The sequence below is a fragment of the Carassius carassius genome, chromosome 40 (assembly GCF_963082965.1).
Source record: "Carassius carassius chromosome 40, fCarCar2.1, whole genome shotgun sequence".
Taxonomy (NCBI): Eukaryota; Metazoa; Chordata; class Actinopteri; order Cypriniformes; family Cyprinidae; genus Carassius; species Carassius carassius.
In genome coordinates this window covers 7,790,561-7,810,489 of record NC_081794.1, presented here as the reverse complement: position 1 = coordinate 7,810,489, position 19,929 = coordinate 7,790,561, and the positions used below count along the sequence as shown (strand labels likewise).

The 19,929-nt window shown below is 39.8% G+C and overlaps 1 protein-coding gene across 1 annotated transcript; it reads left to right on the top strand.

The window, feature by feature from the left end:
* Window positions 1–3,083: 3,083 nt before the first annotated feature.
* Window positions 3,084–19,643, top strand: LOC132122065 (Golgi to ER traffic protein 4 homolog). Its single transcript, XM_059531936.1, has 9 exons — window positions 3,084–3,273; window positions 4,824–4,902; window positions 10,597–10,678; window positions 11,338–11,487; window positions 11,584–11,722; window positions 16,369–16,509; window positions 17,424–17,499; window positions 17,783–17,855; window positions 18,878–19,643. The coding sequence occupies exons 1-9, from the start codon at window positions 3,134–3,136 to the stop codon at window positions 18,964–18,966; spliced, it is 969 nt and encodes a 322-aa protein (XP_059387919.1). The 5' UTR covers window positions 3,084–3,133; the 3' UTR covers window positions 18,967–19,643.
* The last annotated feature ends 286 nt before the right edge of the window (window positions 19,644–19,929 follow it).

Genomic DNA, 19,929 nt, shown 5'->3' with positions numbered 1-19,929 from the left:
ATAAAGATATTTTTGTCCAGACAACAGTAAAGTTGGCAAGATATTTGTTGTTGGAAAGAAAATTAATGTAATTTAACGTTTGTTGTTGTGTTTTGTAAGACGAAAGAGGTATAACTATATATGGAAGGTTTATCTGTTTTTTTCATCTTGTTTACCCTTTTAATAATAATAATAATAATAAAGATTAGAAAGATTAATAAAAAATTTACATTTTTGCCTAACAGCCTTCATGAATGCGGCTTTGAGCGCCTCCTGGAGGAATAAACAGTTTGCGTCATTGTGAATACTTTTCCCCAATACTTTTTTCTGTTTTTTTTTCTTCTTTTTAGAAAGATACACATGAACATTAAAACAAGCACAAGAACAGGTGGGTGCAGTAAAATACTAAAAGATAATTAAATAAGTAAAAACTAAATAAATAAATGATACAGTCATACAATCATTTTACAATCATAAAAGTTACAACTTATTTAAATTTTTCTATAGGAATGAAGGTTTTAAAGATTTTCTATTGGAAGAGATTATTTTAAGTGATGAGAAAAGTAAAAGTATCAGAAGCTAATATTTTACAATGGTTTAAAGTTAAGGCTATCCCCAATACTATCAGTTGCAATCCTTTATTAGGCCAATGTCATTTTAATTAATTATTTAGCTTTGTGCCATAGGCCTATAATAGTTTTCATAGATTTATTTAAATTTTTTGAGCAGTAGCTTAACACAACTTAATATTCATAATAACTTAAAACGATAGTTTTTGTTGGTCATTTAACCAACTTTTGGCAGTGTGGGCAGGTGCCAAATCTTCAAAAAGCTATTCAGCAGAAGAAAGCATGAAGTGCTCAAAAATGTTTCGGTAAACAAAAAACACAATGGACCAACACCAGCAGATGACATTGCACCCCAAATCATCACAGACTGTAGAAACTTAACACTGGACTTCAAGCAACTTGGGATATGAGCTTCTCCACCCTTCCTCCAGACTTTTAGAACCTTGGTTTCCAAATAAAAAACAAAACTTGCTCTCATCTGAAAAGTGGACTTAGGACCACTGGGCAACAGTCTAGTTCTTCTCTGACGTTGTCTGTGGTTCAGGATTGGCTTAACAAGAGGAATATGACAACTGTAGCCAAATTCCTTGACACAAGTCTGTATGCCTCGAGCCCAGCCTCAGTCCATTCCTTGTGAAGTTCACTCAAATTCTTGAAATGTTTTTGCTTGACAATCCTCATAAGGCTGTGGTTATCTCAGTTGGGTGTGCATCTTTTTCTTCCACACTTTTTCTTTCCACTCAACTTTCTTTTAACATGATAGGATACAGCACTCTGTGAACAGCAAGCTTCTTTGGCAATGAATGTTTGTGGCTTACCCTCCTTGTGAAGGGTGTCAATGATTTTCTTCTGGGCAACTGTCATATCAGCAATCTTCCCCATGATTGTGTAGCCTGGTGACCCAACCTGAGAGACTATTTTGAAAGCTCAGGAAACCTTTGCAGGTGTTTTGAGTTGATTAGCATGTCACCATGTTCTAATTTGTTGAGTGAATTGGTGGGTTTTTGTTAAATGTGAGCCAAAATCATTGCAGTTAAAATAACCAAAGACTTAAACTACTTCAGTCTGTGTGCATTGAATTTATTTAATACACGAGTTTCACAATTTGAGTTGAATTACTGAAATAATTACATTTTAATTTTAATTTGAGATGCACCTGTATATGACACACTTTTCAAACTGTCACAATTTTCACAATCTCAGTCTTTGGCAGACGTGGTGTAGGTCATTTTTTAAATATAAGTACAATGTAACGTTACGTACAGTACATTTTGTCAAATCATTAATTTCAATGTTAGTACATAGTAATTAAAGAATTGTAGTAATATAAAGTGAGTCTTAAGCATTTAGACTCGCCATTTTTAGCCATATAAAATCATCAAAAACTCAATGCAACAAACCACTCGGAAAATCCTAGCAGATATATAGCAACATGCCTACAACCAATTAGAACACTTTAGCAACCACATAAGGGCACCCTTGCACTGGCAAACACCATTTTCTTCAGAAAATGTGAAGAAGAAGAAAAAAAAACCTTTCTCTCTTTTCATTCACTGCCATAAACATTATCATGACTCGACTGATCTGCTTCTCAACCTCACAGACAAAGGCCAGGACTCCTATGAACAATCCCATCCAGACAGACCCAAGTACCAGTATGAAGAAGGTGTGATTTTGCAGTTGTTGCTTGTTGTATTGTATTTTTGACCCACTTTTCTTCAGCAAACTTGCTCTGGTTGCTCTGAATTGGCACCTTTTCTAGAATTTAAAACAGATAAACCAATACTGTTTTAACTGATCGGAAATGTATCATTTTCTTTTATTACTGTAAGTGATGACAGTATGACCTCTGAAAACATTTTGTTAATATTGATTGCCTTTGGGGAAAGAATTCATTTCTCTAGATTAAGCTGGACTGCAATCCTGAGTTCAGTTTAGGACAGCAAACTAGAAATATGTTCAACATTTTGCCTATTTAGTAACTCTCAGAATAAAGGTTCAATTTTTTATTTTATTTTATAGAAACATTGTTTTCTGTTAGTTAGGTTAGCTATTTTAATACAATTAGTTTGATCCAAGTTGCTAAATTTGTAACTTTACCCACAAAATCTCTATTTTATATGTACAATACATGTCAAAATGTAAATAATAAAGTCTGTTCTATATTTAAACTCTTAATCTATTGCACTGGTCTTGCTTAAATACTTTAATACCTCATGTACGAGAAATTGCATTCTTTTAAAGTTCCTTTACATCTTTTTTTATTACATTCATGCAGCACTGTCTACCTGGTGATAGTTGTTTACTTATTACTGACTGATTTATTGATTGATTAACTGATTAATTGCAGTAGCTCATAGATCATTGAAAATAGTACTGTACATTTCAGCCATATTTCACCACCTTTATAATTTTGTTTATCTCCATCGTGTCAAAAACTATTTTACATACTGTTTTTATCTGTGATAATTAAAACGAGAGAATAAATATAAGAAGTATCTAGCCGTCCGTCTGTGGACGGCATATAGATCATTGTACGGCGAGTCGGAAGGTTCAGTAATCACGTTCGGTTGGTCGGAGCAGTCATGTCGGAGCAGGAGTCTCTGAAGAGCTCCAGCGCGAGGAACCGCGGAGGAGTACAGCGAGTGGAGGGCAAACTGAGAGCCAGTGTGGAGAGAGGAGATTATTATGAAGCCCATCAGATGTACCGGACGTTATTCTTCAGGTGAGATTTATCGAGAAGTAGTAATGACTGGACGGGGCCCCGTCACTTCCAGATCTTTCTTGTTGTCAACCGAGCACGTTTCTCGGTTGTGCTGATTGGCCAACTACTCCCCCTCACCCGCCCTTTGAGTCGGATCTTATCTCTGATTGGCTATTCTTAACGTCGTTTATTTCATAATATCAGCGTGAGCTATGTAGCTACATGCTAACCTGAAGAGCAAGGTTGATGATCAATTTAAATGTCAATTATATTGTAATATAATAATACTAACCCAAAAAACAATAGTATTTAATGCGACAGCGGAAGAATTGTGAAATTTCACCTTTTAAGTTTACAGTCTTTTTAAAATCCTCCGATGAATTCAGACAAATGTGATAGAGACAACAAAAATGATTTCTTAAAACCACACCTACCATTCATTCTTACTTTTGTCGACCTGCTGTCTAGTCAGCTGCCTACCTAGGCAGCATTTTAAGCATCATTTCTCATAGGCTTTTGGGTCATCATGATTTCAACATACACAGGAAGCGTTTAAGATGGCATTTATAGACATTAGTTTGTATTTGATGGCCAGACGTCTTTTACTTATTATGCAGAGACGAGCAACTTAACCAGTCGTCCCGTTGGAATTATAAGGTTCTATCTGCATTCCAAGTAGTTTTGAGATATTGAGCTTTAAAGTTTTGTTTTCCATTTGACTGTGTAGTTAGAACCTTATTGTTTTTTAAACAGAAAGTCCCATAATGTACACAACATTAAAATAATCTATCACATAATGTAAATATGTTTACACAGAATAAGAATATGTGAATAACTTAATTTTGACAAAAATGTCAGATAGAGCCTTATAATTCCAAGGGGACGCAGTGTCAAATATTGCACACATGCACTCTAAATGTACTGACATCATATTGGGAAAAAAGATCCACATTAAAAAAATTAATTTTTTAGTACTCAAATATAATGTTTTGCCTTTTGTCATGGGGAAAAAAGTAGGCTTAACAGACTCAACTGCTTATTAATATTTGGTAAGTCACAAGGTGCAAACTACATGATGGAACATGCAGAAAGGAACCACATGACTGTGTCAAACTCAAATCAGATAATGTGGCCTTTAAAGGCAAGGTTAGTTCAGGTTGTGGGATGGAACTTTCTGAAAATTCATGGTATTTGTAAATAAATAATAAAAAAAATATATATATATATATAATGAAAAGTTACAATGTGCACAGTCACATGTTTCATGTTTTTCAAAGAAAATGTTTTTGCATTTTACTGGTTAGTTACATCACAATATTTATAGGGCAAAAAATTTAAATAGAAAATGTAATCCTAATAAGTGTGTCAAAGCCGACATGAATACAATTAATATAGTTTGAAGAACTTGATGCGTGTATTGAACTTGATATATTTTTTAATTACATCTTTTTTTAATCATCATGGACATTGATTTATTTATTTGTATTATTTTGCAGTGTCCAATGAGGCCTGAATGACCTCTATCTCAGTCACAGAAACACTGTGTTAATGCCATGTTGCTTTGGGTGCAGGTACATGTCACAAGAGAAGCACGCAGAGGCCAGAGAGTTGATGTACAATGGAGCATTGCTCTTCTTTAGTTATAATCAGGTATGTGTTCCTCTTTTTTTAGGTCAGTCAGAAACTGTAATTTATCATGTCGTGACTAGGGTTGTAAAACGGTATGATATTTTCACGGTTACCGCCATTATACGGTTTCACGGTATACGGTATTAAACAATCAAAACAGTTTTTTTTTTGGGTGGGGGGGGGTTGAACAAATGTTTGAAAGTAGGGATGCAAAATATTGAATAATTCCATAATCGATTGTCGTTTAAATTAACAATCAAGAGGGCCCTGCAGACCTCCAGGAGGAGCTCGTCAGGGTCTTCGGAAAGGCCGTCACAGAGCTGGGTTTCGCTTGCAACGCACCTGACAAGCCTGTGAAAGGTAACTGGACTCGTGGCTCCTCCAGTCGAGCTGCTACCAGACGGCATTGAGGCATGCAAGAGCTCATGGTGAAGTCGTGGGCTGCACCCCAATCGGCGCGCACCCACTCTGCTATGCAGGCCATGTTCACGCACGTGGACGGGGCGGAAACCCTCCCCCCGTCGAGGAGACTGTGCAGCTGTGCCCGTCTCCCTCTGCATTTGGTTCGGACCACAGCCTGCCTTCCAAGCCGTGGGGTTCACGGCCCTTAGACGGACAAAGCCTATACTTCTGAGGGAAGGCAGCTTCTGCTCTTCATGCCAGGGCAATACTCAAGGTGTTTCAGGCAGACGGCGGCACAGTAGCGCTGACATCATCAAGGATCTGTGCGCGGCAACTGATCTCGCGCTGATGGTTACTAAGCGCTCTGCTCAGCCATTTCATGGGGCTCATGGTCGTCCTTACAGGCACCTATGGCTTACCCTAGCTGTCCGGGAAGACGCGGACCGTAGGGCGCTCCTAAACGTTCTAGTTGCTCCCTCCGGCCTCTTTGGTGACGTCATGGAGCTTTTCTCAGAGACGCAGAAAGCGCGCCAAGGCGATGAGCAACGTGATACCCCGTCGCTCACTCCAGTCTTCATCTGCGAGGTTCCGCTCTTATGCACCTCGTTAGGCTCTAAGACCAGCTAAAATAGCCCGCCGTGACACCCCGCTCTGAACCGGACGCTCGTTTCGGCCGAAACCAGCAGTGGTAAGAACCTGGGAGGAAACGTCAGGGTCGGTTGAGGACCCCGCGCCGCGAGAGAGCCAGCGCGCCATCGAGCTGTCTCCCTGACTGACCGATAAAGTGAAAGAGTGAGTGCGCGGGAGGCCCCGCCCCCAAGTGCCATGTTCAAATGCATCATGTCCCCCATTTCCTTCGGGCGACGATTGCTATGTGTGTTTAAATGCTGTTTGTGAGAGTTCCACAATAGAAGCATGTACACAATCAACAAAAGACCTTTTCTTTCTCTTACACTCATCACTGTGTCACTCGCCCTGTCTCATAACAGCGCTGAGCCACAACCCATGATTATAATGGCCTCGCGAGGGAGCGAGAGTGCCAACACCACAAAAACACGGTGTCACCCTCCATGTTCAGATGCATTATGTCCCCCATGTTCCTTCGGGCGACGATTGCTATGTCTGTTTAAATGCTGTTTGTGTGAGTTCCACAATAAAAGCATGTATACAATCAACAAAAGAGCTTTACTTCCTCTTACACTCATCACTGTGTCACTCGCCCTGTCTCAGAACAGTGCAGAGCCACAACCTATGATTATAATGGCCTCGCGATGGCGCAAGAGTGTCACACCATTACGCGACGCGACCCGCCCTCCCGCCAGTGCTTCCAGCCTCGCGGGGGCGGGGCCCTGGTCAAAATAAGCCATCAGTGGTTGTAGAGGTAACGCGTCCGTGGTGTCATTTCATGGACGGTAGGAGGGCTATTTTGGGCGTTTCACCGTGGATACTGGGAATAATTCACGATGGATATTCTCTCCAATTCAAACGCAGACCTCCCCGCTTCAATGGCGTGGTCCCATCACTGACTTTGCCCCAGAACCGTCCTGTTCTGCGACAGGAAGTCCTCAGTCTGCTCAAGAGGGAGCGATAGAGCGAAATTTCCCCTCAGATCGAGCGGAATGCGCATGTTGAATTATCTGGACGATTGGCTGATTTTAGCCCACTCAAGAGATGTGCTATCAGTCATGTGAAAACAATGCTTCGCCGTTTGGATACGCTGGGACTGCGTGTCCAATATGCAGAAGAGCATGTTTTTACGTGTCGGACTGTAACATATCTGGGAATATGTTTAGACTCGATGGCGATGCGAGCCCATCTCTCTCTAGAGCATTTCATCGACTCTGCGCTGTTTCAGACCGGGCAGGTCATTTTCACTGAGGGGATTTCAGAGGCTTCTGGGACTGATGGCGGCGGCTTCTTCAGTGCGCCATCTGGGTCTGCTACATTGCGGCCGCTACTGTTTTGGCTGTAACTTGAGTTCCGCCGAGGGCGTGGTCTTCGGTCCACAAGCACATACGGTCATTCACAGTTGCGTCAGCACTCTGAGACCGTGGAACAGCCCGGATATGTTCAGCCCAGGAGCTCTTTTCTCTACGAACGCGTCTACTTCAGGCTGAGGAGCAGTGTGTCTGGGCGTACCTGCCTCAGGCCTGTGGTCGGTGTCACAGAGAAGGTGGCACATACACCGTTTGGAATTGGAAGCGGTGTCCTTAGCCCTGCCAGCCTTTCGGTCGAAATTGGAGCGGCAACATGTACTGATTCAAACCGACAACACGTCTGTGGTCTCGTACATAAATTGCCAGGGTGGCGTGGGCTCCAGAGCTCTATTCAAACAGGCAGCGAGTCTCCTGTTGTGGGCGGACCGACACTTAATCTCCATAAGAGCGTCGCACATCCCCGGTACTTTGAACCGTGGAGTGAGCATGCTTTCGAGGAACAGGTTTCCTCAAGGAGATGGAGGCTTCACCCAGGATAAGATCTAATGATTGGGGGGAAGGAAGTGGATTTGTTTGACACAAGCGAGAACACAGACTGTAACACGTTCTTCTCGCTATCTCACTCCCCCCTGCCGGGAGATGCTCTGACATCGGCTCCGGTGAAGATTGTGATTGTGCAAAATCAGGGAGGAGAGAGCGTCAGTTATACTCGTGGCCCCGAACTGGCCGAATCAGCCCTAGTTCGCGGACCTGAGAGAGTTAGTGATGGCTCCCCCATGGCGAATCCCCCTCAGGCAGGACCTGCTGTCTCAGGCGAATGGCACAATATGGCACCCCAGCCCCGAGCTGTGAAACCTTCATGTGTGGCCGCTGCGTGGACCATAATAAGCGGGACGCTCTGCACTCACGAGTGCTAAACACACTTACAGAGACGCGAGCACCATCAAACATTCGCTGCTACGCGCAGAAGTGGGGAGTTTTCACAAAATGGTGCGAAGACATTTATGTTGACCCGGGGACCTGTTCCGTGTCGGGTGTTTTGCGCTTTCTACAGCACAGTATGGATAGCGGGAGTTTGAAACCATCCACACTGAAGGTGTATGTGACCGCTATTGCCGCTTTTCGTTCCCCGGTTGACGGGCAAACGATCGGTAAGCACGCTCTGGTAATCAGTTTTCAGGGTTCAGTTGATCAGTTTTTCGACCGAAAGTTTCAGGGGAGCAAGGAGATTGTGTACTTCATGGCCGCCCTCCGTGCCGCCGTGGGATTTAGCTCTAGTTTTGAGGGCTCTATCTCTTACTACCGTTCGAGCCCTTAGCTTCGATTGCGGTTAAGGAGCTTCCCTGAAGTCTGCTTTGCGTTTGGTGAACGATATTGCATCAGTTTCAGACCTGGCGACTGTAACGTCACTCTCCGGCCGAGACCGGGTTTCGTTCCGAAGTCGTTCAATACACCGTTTTGTTTCCCTACCCGCCTTATCTGTTGAGCCGTCAGCCTCGCGTGACGCTGATACTCAGAGCGCCTGGACCCTGTTAGGGTTTTACGGATGTATATGAATCGCTCGGCCGCCTTTCGTCAGTCGGACCAGCTGTTCGTGTGCTTGGTGGATGTAATAAGGGACGTGCTGTTTCTAAACCGAGACTTTCTGACTGGATTGTGGACGCTATCGAATGACAGGGGAAGGATTATCCCCTCAACATCAGAGCTCATTCAGCGAGGACAATATAAATGCTTCCTGATGGGCCTGGTCTAGAGGTATGTCTGTCCAGTATTTATGTTTTGCTGCTGGCTGGTCTTCCCAGAACACAATCACCAGGTTTTACAAGCTGGATGTACCCTCTGTAGCGTCACATGTACTTTCGGTGAGTTAAGTTTTATTTAACTTTATTTATTTATTCATTCTGTTATAACCAGCTATACAGTAGTTACCATGGCTGCTAACTCTGTGTTATGGTTTAAATGGTTTGTGCAGTTGTCACCGCAAACGCCGTCGACTCTGTTTAACTCTCATGCTTCAGTGCTCATTGCGTTGTGTCTGCCCTGGTTAGTGCAGACTTCGATTTATTGCTTGAAGTTATGCAAATTTTGTTAGGGTCGGAGCAGATGTCTCATTGGCCTAGTTCCGCCTATCAGATGCAAGCACTCTTAGCGACACGGCCATTGGCTAAAACTGTCCTGCTTATGTGTGGGGGTGATTGACTCCGTTCAGGGCTTATCACGGCGGGATTTTATACAGTTCCCATATACGTCTTAGGGGACGTAATGTTGAGTTACCGCCACGAAAGGGAACGTCTCCGGTTACTATCGTAACCTCGGTTCCCTGAGAGGCGGGAACGAGACATTACGTTAGCCCCCGTGGTCACTGTTTGATCAGCTGTGCTAGCGTTCAGTCGTGATTCTGACGTAATTTTCGCGCCCATGCATTTTATACTGCCCGCTGACTTGTCAGTATTTGCATGCTTCGCGTCAATAGGCCAGCTGTCCCCAGCTGGCGTTAGCCAATAAGATTTCAGTGAAAGTGGAGAAGGGAAGAGTTCCCATATACGTCTTAGCTGACGTAATGTCTCGTTCCCGCCTCTCAGGGAACCGAGGTTACGATAGTAACCGGAGATGATTTCATGAATTAATAATTCGTTCGATTTATTAATTTGTTCCCTTATTTCAGTTAAATCATGGGTTATTTAGGGAACAAAATTAACGAAACATGGACAATTGCTACAAATTAATAAATCGTGGAAATTAATTAACAAGTTGTAGGAATGAATAGTCTATCTGTCCTGTGTTCCGCAGCCCTGCAGAGTGCAGTTATCTGATGAAATGACTTAGTTACTACATTTCTATTGATTTTCATGTTGAAGAACTTTTGTGTTGTTTCTATTTTAATGTACTTTTTAAAACTTTTTTTAAAGTTTAAATTACATTAAAAGCTTAATTAGTACACTGTGAATGAATGATGATACGGTCAACGTAACTCACAGCCGATCGCACGTGTTCTGCGCATGAGCCGCAAGCAGCCCAACATTAGGCTACATCAGTTAACCTTTATCGGCCTTAATCGATAAAGGTTAACCAGAAGGCTTTGGGAAAAAATCAGAAAGCAGCTCGTCTAACGTTTTCCACGTGTTTTAGGTGAGATATGTGAACGGCCCCTTAGGTGGAACGTTGTTGCCTAGGCGCAGGTGAGATTCTGTGTTTATTTTCTCTCAATACCGTAGATAAGCAAATGTACATGGTATGATAATCGTATACGGTATATCGTCATACCGGTATATCGTTACAACCCTAGTCGTGACATCTCTGTAAAGGTCAGTTGTTACTGGTTCACAATTAGTTAACTTTTTTTTTCCTCTGCACTAATGTGTCATTTTCTAAACAGCAAAACAGTGCTGCAGATCTGTCCATGCTGGTACTAGAGTCCCTGGAGAAATCTGGGGCCGAAGTAGAGGATGAGACACTAGGTGAGTTTATTGAGCATTGTATTATTAAGGCTGTTGTGCTGGTGGTTTTTATTCATTTGGCAAACAATTAGAGGTGTGGTTATATTTGGCTTTATCTATAGTTAGAACAGAATTGTCCGAATATTCAGAAGGTTTATTTATTTTTAATCTAATACAAGTGTGTGAATATTGGTAGCCAGTATTGAGTTTAAATGTACTGCTCCTTCAAATTTGTTGAAAAGCTGTGTTTGTTTGTGTGTTTTGGTCAGTCAGTGGAACCATCATTTCAACTAACCACCAGTTAGATTAAAAATGTTTAGTGTAATAGTGGTTTAAAATAATCAAGGTATAATCATATATTTTAAAACTTAACAGAAATTTTGCTACTGAAGTTCAATTCTGTTTTAACACTCATTTAGCCACATCGTGAAATAAGGAATAGTTGAATTAATAAAAGTCTATGGGAAATTTTAATGGCAAAATGAGAAGCACATTCAAATCTGCATAATATTGACACTATTGGTAAACCTCATACAGTCAATCAACTTATACAATACAGAGTATAATAAATATTCAACATTTCCCAACCCTACACAATCTACAATACCTACAATCTGCAGCAAATACATGATAGGCCTAGGCTTTTAATTGTGTAATCACATTCTTGGTGTTTGTTCTAGAGCATTTGGCTAAACTCTTCAGCCTGATGGACCCAAATTCACCAGAGCGAGTGGCATTTGTCTCCAGAGCGATCAAGTGGTCATCAGGAGGCTCGGGGAAGTTGGGCCACCCCAAACTACACCAGCTGCTGGCGCTCACATTGTGGAAAGGTAAAACCGACATTAATAATCATTCAATAAATTCTAAAGGAACAGTCAGCTGTTTTGAGAATGAGTAACCCACGGTATTTGTTTTTTTGCATTTAGAGCAAAACTACAGTGAATCACGCTATCATTTCCTACACTCATCTGATGGAGAAGGCTGTGCACAGATGTTGGTGGAGTATTCATCAGTGCGAGGTTTTCACGGAGAGGTGGACATGTTTGTAGCACAGGCCGTCTTACAGTGAGTTCTGGAGTTTGGAAATTCTATTACTATTTTTAAACCAAAATCTAGTTTCAGACTGGTTTGACTATTTCTATTGCAAAATACAGAAGCAGGAATATAAGAAAAATAATTTGTAGGCCACTCTGCTATACCGTATACAGAATTGAATCAGGACTGATGCTGTCTAGCTTCAAATTGATTTAAAGTGAAGAAAAAATAGCTTGTCGTCATTAAGGTCAATTCTGATGTGACCTGCTGAACGCCATCGTGCTTGAGAGCTACAGCAGAGAAATGATGTATCTGCATGGCTAGGGGTGTAATGGTACACAAACATGATGGTTCAGTACGTACCTCGATTTTGACATCAGTGTTCGGTTCAGTATGGCTGTGTAAATTAAACACAATTTTTTTAATGTTTTTTATTTATTAAATAGAGGTTTACTGAACAAACTGCTCTTTCTTTAACATAACTTATGCTCTAAACTAGCCCTTTTAGATCCCTTTTACATTACCATAGGGTTACAATTAACAGAGACCAAACTTAAATTTAAATATATTATAAATAAATAAATATAAATAATAAATATAATAATCAACACTCAACTTTTAAAAAAAAAGTTTTATGCAAACATGTAAATTGCACACAATGCAGCTTTTAAATTAACTTCTAAATTATACATTTTTTATTTGTTGTTGAAATATATTCATGTACACAGTGGCTGACTTTCATAACAGATTTATTTAAACATACATTAAATAATTTAGACATCACTAACAGGTAAGATAAAATATGATGAGTTATATACAAGCAATGGGACAAAAAAACTACAATAAATAAATACGTGTAAATGAGTTAGTCTTCACTGTGTAAGTTATATCCATCTATCTATCTATCTATCTATCTATCTATCTATCTATCTATCTATCTATCTATCTATATATAATAGTTATATAATGCTGTTCACCAATTTCTCAGAATCTTTTCACTGAAGGCAAAGAGGCATAGCACATAAGAAGGTTGTACGCAATGTCTCATTCCCTCATCTTGTGAAAAATGAGGTTACGCAACCTGAGATGTTCCCTTTCAATCACTTGACATTGCATCAATAACTAACTCTCTGGGGAACAGTGTCTAATCACACAATGTTAAAGTACAGAGCTAGCCTGGCCTGGCCCGGCTCAAGAGTGGAGCCACTGAGAGAAAACCAAGTATAGGTCTCTACAGGACAGTAAAAGTGTTACCAGATCGATGGGCGAGGCCAAAACGGAGGTGCGTTATCGACCACATTACCTGATCTGTTCTGCTGATCACAGAACAAAACGAAATGTGATTGGTTGCTTTACCTGTCAAAGATTCCCAGACCTTCTAACATTAGTCTGAAGGTCTGGCTATGCGAGACTAAGATGGACACAACATTTGCTCACGCCAAGAAGGAAGCCATTTCTCTGGTAGAAGATGTTCTTACTTTTTAGTCCTGAGATTCATAATCCAATAAAATGGCATCCACAACCCAGTGTATAAACCTCTGTTTCAATACAGAAAACCTATAGTGTCACCCCAAAAAAAGCTGCTTAGAAAGCATATTCTGGCTATAGTGCTAAATATGGATATACAGTGCCCTAACAAGGCACAAGATGTGTGAAGACTGTTCAGCTAACACTTTAGTAAGAAAAGGCCTCATTACCTGAGCTCTGAACGTTGGTCGAGAGCACTTTCGACACACTTTAGGTCCATTAATTTTCTAGGTTTAAATTGACTCTAAAGTCACCTGGCTAAAACCCCAAACAGGCTGAGGGAACCTAAAGCACCTGCATATTAACTACTTGCTTCACTAAAGCCAGAGCTTTAGTAGTAGTGCTGTATTTAAAGGAAGTGCTTTCATTTCAATTGATGTGCCATGCTTTCTTTACATCAGTCCAGAGGACAAAATCTGGTCTGCCATTGCACTACACACCTGAACCTGTGCTTGGACACATCTGTAAGGTTTTTCTTTCATTTTGAAATCTGGATCATGTCCATGTCTTTTTGATAAATGCTGTGCACGGTCCATGGTGCCAGAGCGCTGAGGTAGCTGTTTGGCACTATAGGGTACATGTGTAGTAGCCCTAGTGGTATTGAAGTTGATGCTGTTGCCATCAGCCCCAGCTTTCTGAAAAAAATCTTGAGAATAAGAACGCTCCCCATTTCATCAAAAACTTGAGTATTAGGAGCTTTTGCAGCAGTGGCATTTTATAGCTCCTAATGGTGGAAGTTTCCACTTTTGGCGTGTTTGCACCACAGGAACTGGGAACTCCTTTGGTTCTAGGAATGCATTTGGGGGAGGTTCTAACCCCGCATAATAAGAACTACAAGTGATGTAAGTGTACGTTTGCAAGTTCCACACAATTGGCTCAAGGAAGGTTTCCAATGGTGCCTGAAGGTTTTTCTTGCATGTTCGGTCTTTTCAGCGTGAAAAGTTATTACATTTAGGTTAAATGCAAATCTGACTATTTTATTATGACCTTGCATTTGGGTTAGAATGCCAATTATTATATATCATTCATATGATGATTTATCTAGACATCTGATTATTCTATTTATTCTTTAATATTTTTGTGCTCGTTCATTCGGGTGCTCATGTCGCTCAAAGATATCGTTTTGGCCGTTAGCATACTTTACGGTCACATTCTCAGTCTTATTAGACAGAGGTTATTGAGTAATATTTAGAAGGCTGCTTCTATGCTTGCTCATTCTAAAAGTACTTAAATTTAATTCCTATAGATTTGTATACACTTAAAGCAACATTATTTCTAGTCAGAGGTCATGACCAATACTGTAGATAAGCCGACCAACATTACTTTTTCTGATAGTAGTTTTGGTATGGTCATGCCATGGTTTCTCCATGTACACTTAGCTAGAATAATATAACAATAAACAGAGGTTAGCCTCACCCTATTTAGGTTGTTTGAACAACATCCAGTTGACCTAAACTGAAGTTCCCTATAAGCCTTTACAATCTAAGTACACTTGAACTAATACCAAGTGTTAGCTGAATCTCTAAAGTTACAGTTTGTGTGCCCTATGCTCCATCTCAACTGAATTTTAGTTCGTTATTAACCTGACACAGGGAATGCAGTAACAAGGATACAAGGTAATCTACTGGAGTCAATAATTAGAGTAAATTAGAATAAAATTAAATGTAACAATTTATTATCAGTCAGATAAATGGGTATTATGCCAATTCAGAGATATAACATCATATTAATACAAAACGTCAAGTTCTCAAAGATAAATCTAAGAGTAAAAAATGCATACCAGACACACCACGCTTCTTGCAACATTTTAGACCAAGACTTAAAGATTTATTTAAATAAATATACACACTGCTTGTTTCACAGTTAATGATACTTCATATGTTGTTCTCCACTGTACAGTAGATTTTTTTTTCTGCACTTAAATGTCATCGCTGTTGGCAGGCTTATGTCAGATCCTACTGTCGGTTCAAATCCAACCAAGAAAATGGTCCTAGGGAACATTTTAGCCCTGGTGGCTAGTTCCTATAACTATTTGGTGTGAAAGCTTCTATTGTCTTGGAGTTCTCCACTATAATATGTGCTTGAATAGTCAGGTTGTTTAACTCTGACTAAAAGGGAAATGTGCTGGCTGGGTTCCTACATATTGTCTTTTAACCCCAAAGACTGCATACAATTGAGCAGCAGTGTATTGCGCTCACACATGACTTCACTTGGACATTAATAAGCAGTCATTTAGAGAATTCAGAACACAAACTCTGCTCATTTCCAAAAGGGAGAGAGCAGCATTTAAACACTTTGTGGAAGTATTTGCGTATAGACTAGTGGCGTAAAAATTAGCGCGTTAACACACGAAATGCATTTTTTCCAGTTTAACGGGTAAAAAAAATTAACTCTGTTAATGCAGGGGCGGTGCTACAGTTGGCCACCCCACTCACAGCTGCTGATCGCACTCACTATTTTTTATTTTTTTTATTTTGGTGATTAGAACCATTGTTTATTTAAACAGAACGTCTTTATGACAGCATCAAATGGAAGACGTTTCAGAAGCGCACTCCAACTTTACTTCAGCAACCAGACGAGTGCGGTACTGTGCTCGGAATGCATGCTCTTCAATTGCATGCACAAAGGTGCTGGCGCCTGCTGTACCCTGTATTGTTTCATATCAAAGCGAGAAAAAAACAATGAAATGGTACTGTTTACTTACAAGGTGACAGCGCCAACTACTGGCCAGGCATACATTATACAGCATTGGCCATTTTCGCAGATATGTGTAAACGTGAATCATTTTGAAAACGTTGTGTAAGGCATCGTGAAAGGTTTTTTTTTTTTATGACTACATCGTTGTCATGTAAATGTAGCCTAAGCTACTGATACAATTTGAAGTGAACTGAAAATTAAAGGAAACAACTTAAGTTTGGATCTGTTTCACACAAGCTATCATAGAAATAGCATTCAGAAGAATTGTAAAATAGTGCAGAAGTCATATGGACTGCTTTTATGATGTATGAACTACTTTTTTACTCTACTCCTGCTTTTATAAAATGGGTTAAAGTGCAGTGATTTAAACTAATATTGTCACATTCAGTAAATTTGTTGAATGCTTATTTTTTATGATTTGCATACATTTCAGTATCTTTTCTTGACTGCAGGTTCCTTTGTCTAAAAAATAAGACAAGCGCACTGGTGGTGTTCACAACATACACACAGAAGCACCCGTCTATAGAGAAGGGTCCTCCATATGTGCAGCCTCTGCTGAACTTCCTGTGGTTCCTCCTGCTGGCTGTGGATGGGTGAGATACTGTCCTCTATTCATGTTCTGCATCTTAGCATCAGGCCCTTTCTGTCTATTATAGATAATTCTGTTTTTTTGAATGCCTTATTGAGAATTCAGCTCAGTCTCTCAAGGTCCACTTTCTTGTTCAAACCTTGATCGAAATGATCTGCCTGTAACTTTCTAGTGATCCTGAAGACCTTGATTAGCTTGTTTAGATGTTTCAATAGGACTGGAGCAAAACTCTGCAATAAAATGGACCTAGAGTTGAGAAACCCTGCTCTATATTCTAAAATTCTAAGACAAAATTCTACAAATAATCACTTGGACAGTCTGAGTGGACATTTCCTGGTCTGCTGCTCTATTTTTATGCAGGAGTAAGAATAGTGCCGTTTTGATATGTGACGGAGTTATTTTAGTCTTACTAAGAGCTGTGGTGTGCAGGTTCTTGGCTTTTTCTTTTGTAATGTGAGAAAAAACAATGGTGTGATTTTTATGATCTGGTGACCTGATTTAAGAAACCGTATCCCATGACTTATTACTCTAGACTCCACTACTTTTCACGTATGCCTTTTCCCCAGCTTTTAAAATGTGATGTGTTTCTCCCCTTCTCTTCACTTCTGGTGCCTCTTAACATCCTTTACTGTGGAAACACAACAGACCATAGCTCTATTTTAGGAATAGACCATATTTCTAACTCTAACCAAGCATATGTGATCAAACTGTTAAAGATGTTTAGAATTACTAGACACATGGGTTAAACTGGAGTGTTTCTAAAGTCTTCCAAACACTGTTCCTCTAGGACTGGAGTTGAAGAGATATGTGCTAGACTAACTAACTTTATCTGACATTTTGAATCATCCATCAGTGTTTAAGCAAATGATGAAACAAAACGGTTAACACAACCTCTGAATGATTGTGGTTTATTTCCAGTGGGAAGTTGACAGTCTTCACAGTGTTATGCGAGCAGTATCAGCCATCACTGAAGAGAGACCCTATGTACAATGAGGTGAGTTAGTAATAGTAATGCTCTTAAACGCATCACAAACTTCCCTTTTTTCTTTCTCAGTACCTAGAGATAAAAGCGTTCAACTTTTGACCTAATAAGCTTTCTACATCAGTGTCTGCACAGTAGATTACAAAATAGTTTGATGTTTGCTTGATGCTAAGCTAATGTACACACAGTAAAACATGTTAAAGGTTGACCTTCACTGTTATAATATGGCATGGATTTGGCATGAGACTTTTGGACTTTGTGTATAACATGCAATATGTCCTTCTCTTGACCTCAGTATCTGGATAGAATAGGACAACTGTTTTTTGGAGTGCCACCTAAACAGTCGTCATCATATGGCGGTTTGCTAGGTAAGAAACATCGCTACCTCTGTGTGACTACTGGTCCTGATTCATGATGTTATATGCTAAAGCAGTTAGTGACAATGAATGACAGTCAGTGATGCACATCACCAAGGCTTGGTGTTACACCAAATTGTTAAAAATTGAACAAAACAACGCAGGTTTCATATTTCTCATTATCTCCACATTCTGAATTAATAACTCGAATGAATTGAATTCATTATTAATAATGAATAATAAAACTATTAACAAATATAAAACAAACTTAATGTATGCACTGTATAGCAAATGATAAAACAAACTGCTTGATTTTTATATCATTGAAAAAAAAAGCTATATGGTTGTTCAGCGGTATATTAAATTATACAGTAAATCCTACTTTATCTGCATATGTACAGTATAGTCATGTAATGCAATATGTATGATATAGCAAATTTTATATCATTGCAAAATGTAAATGTATTATTGCAGCGTGTGTAATTATGTCCAACTTTATTCACATACAAAGTGTACTAATGAAGGGCGATATAGTATATATAGCATACTTTATAATCTCAACTGCTAAAATATTTGAATGTAAACTACATTATTATCCAGCTTAAATCTGCTGTGACTATAACGCGTGAAGATGGGATATTATAAACTTGATTTTCTGTAAAGCTGCTTTAAAACAAATAAATGTTTATTGTGAAAAGCGGTGTACATTTGGGGGGGGGGGGGGGTATTTATATTTGAACTATGGATACTTATTTCTGCCATGGAATAATATAAAAAAAAAGGATTAGTTCGACTTCTCTCACAATAATCTTTTTTTTCTTTGAATTGCATGGGGAAAAAATTCTGAATAGTGAGATTAAAGTGTCACAGTTTTCTTTCTTTTTTAATTCCGAGGTGGAATAATAAAATGGGTCAGACAATTTTTCTGTACTTGTTTTTGTTCAGCATAATACACAGCACAGTTTAATCTAAGGATATGTTGTGAAGAGTTAAAAAGAAAAAAAAAAGATTCTGATTTGATTTCTTTGTAATAGGAAACCTATTGAATAGTCTAATGGGCTCAGGTGAGGAGGAAGAGGGTGAGGAAGCTCAAGAGGACAGCAGCCCCATAGAGCTGGACTGAAGCATCTGGACTGATCATAACATCATAAACCAACCCCATACCAATCCATTCACTGATGTGAACAATGACCAATCAAACATCCGTTTGGCGCTCTTTTTCAATAACTAACTCTTTCCTGTTATTGTTGGACTTTGTTCTGTGTATAGTTTTTAAAGAATGAAGGTGCAACAATATCAAACTTCCCGGACTGTTGAACAAAATTCGTAAAAGAGCAGAAACAGATGCACTTCAGATGTAATTGTGATGCCCTCCATTTGTAGTTCTACTGAGCTATTGGTGTCAGGGACCCTCGTTTGTGAGAGGGACTTTTCCTGTCCTGCCACTGAGGGTGGTGGTCGCTCAATGTATTAATAAAAGTAATTAAATTGCTCTTAATTTATAATCCATTCTAAAATACTTTGACAAATTCTACAGTATGATAGCTCAAAAGAAGGCTTGGTTTTGTGTATGTCTACACAGCTAGGGAGATTTCGGTATCCTTGACGGGAAATTTTCACCACTTCAGTTACATTGTGTGTGCGAGAACGAGAAAAGCACAGATCTCACAAATGTGCGCGAGCGGGTTAATGAATGCATGTTCGTGTGAATGTGCCGTAATGTCTCGGTCACCAGGGGGGCCGCTTCATTCTCTGCTGAGGTGTGATTGAACGTAATAAAACAATAGAAAATGGATGTAACATATAGAAATGTCCTGTTTGTCTTCATTGCTGTAGATCTTAAACAACCTGAAGCTACAAGTGCTTCTAATTACAGCTTTTTGGGGGGTTATACAGCGGTATTGGTTAATGTCAACCAAATAGCTATTTGGACAATTCTTTGGAAAACTGTTGTGAGGCTAACACGTAATAGTTAATACGTGTTAGGGTAACGCATTACAAGTAATGTGAGTTACGTAATCAATTACTTTTTTTCAAGTAACTAGTAAAGTAACGCATTTCTTTTTTAATTTACAGGAACATATCT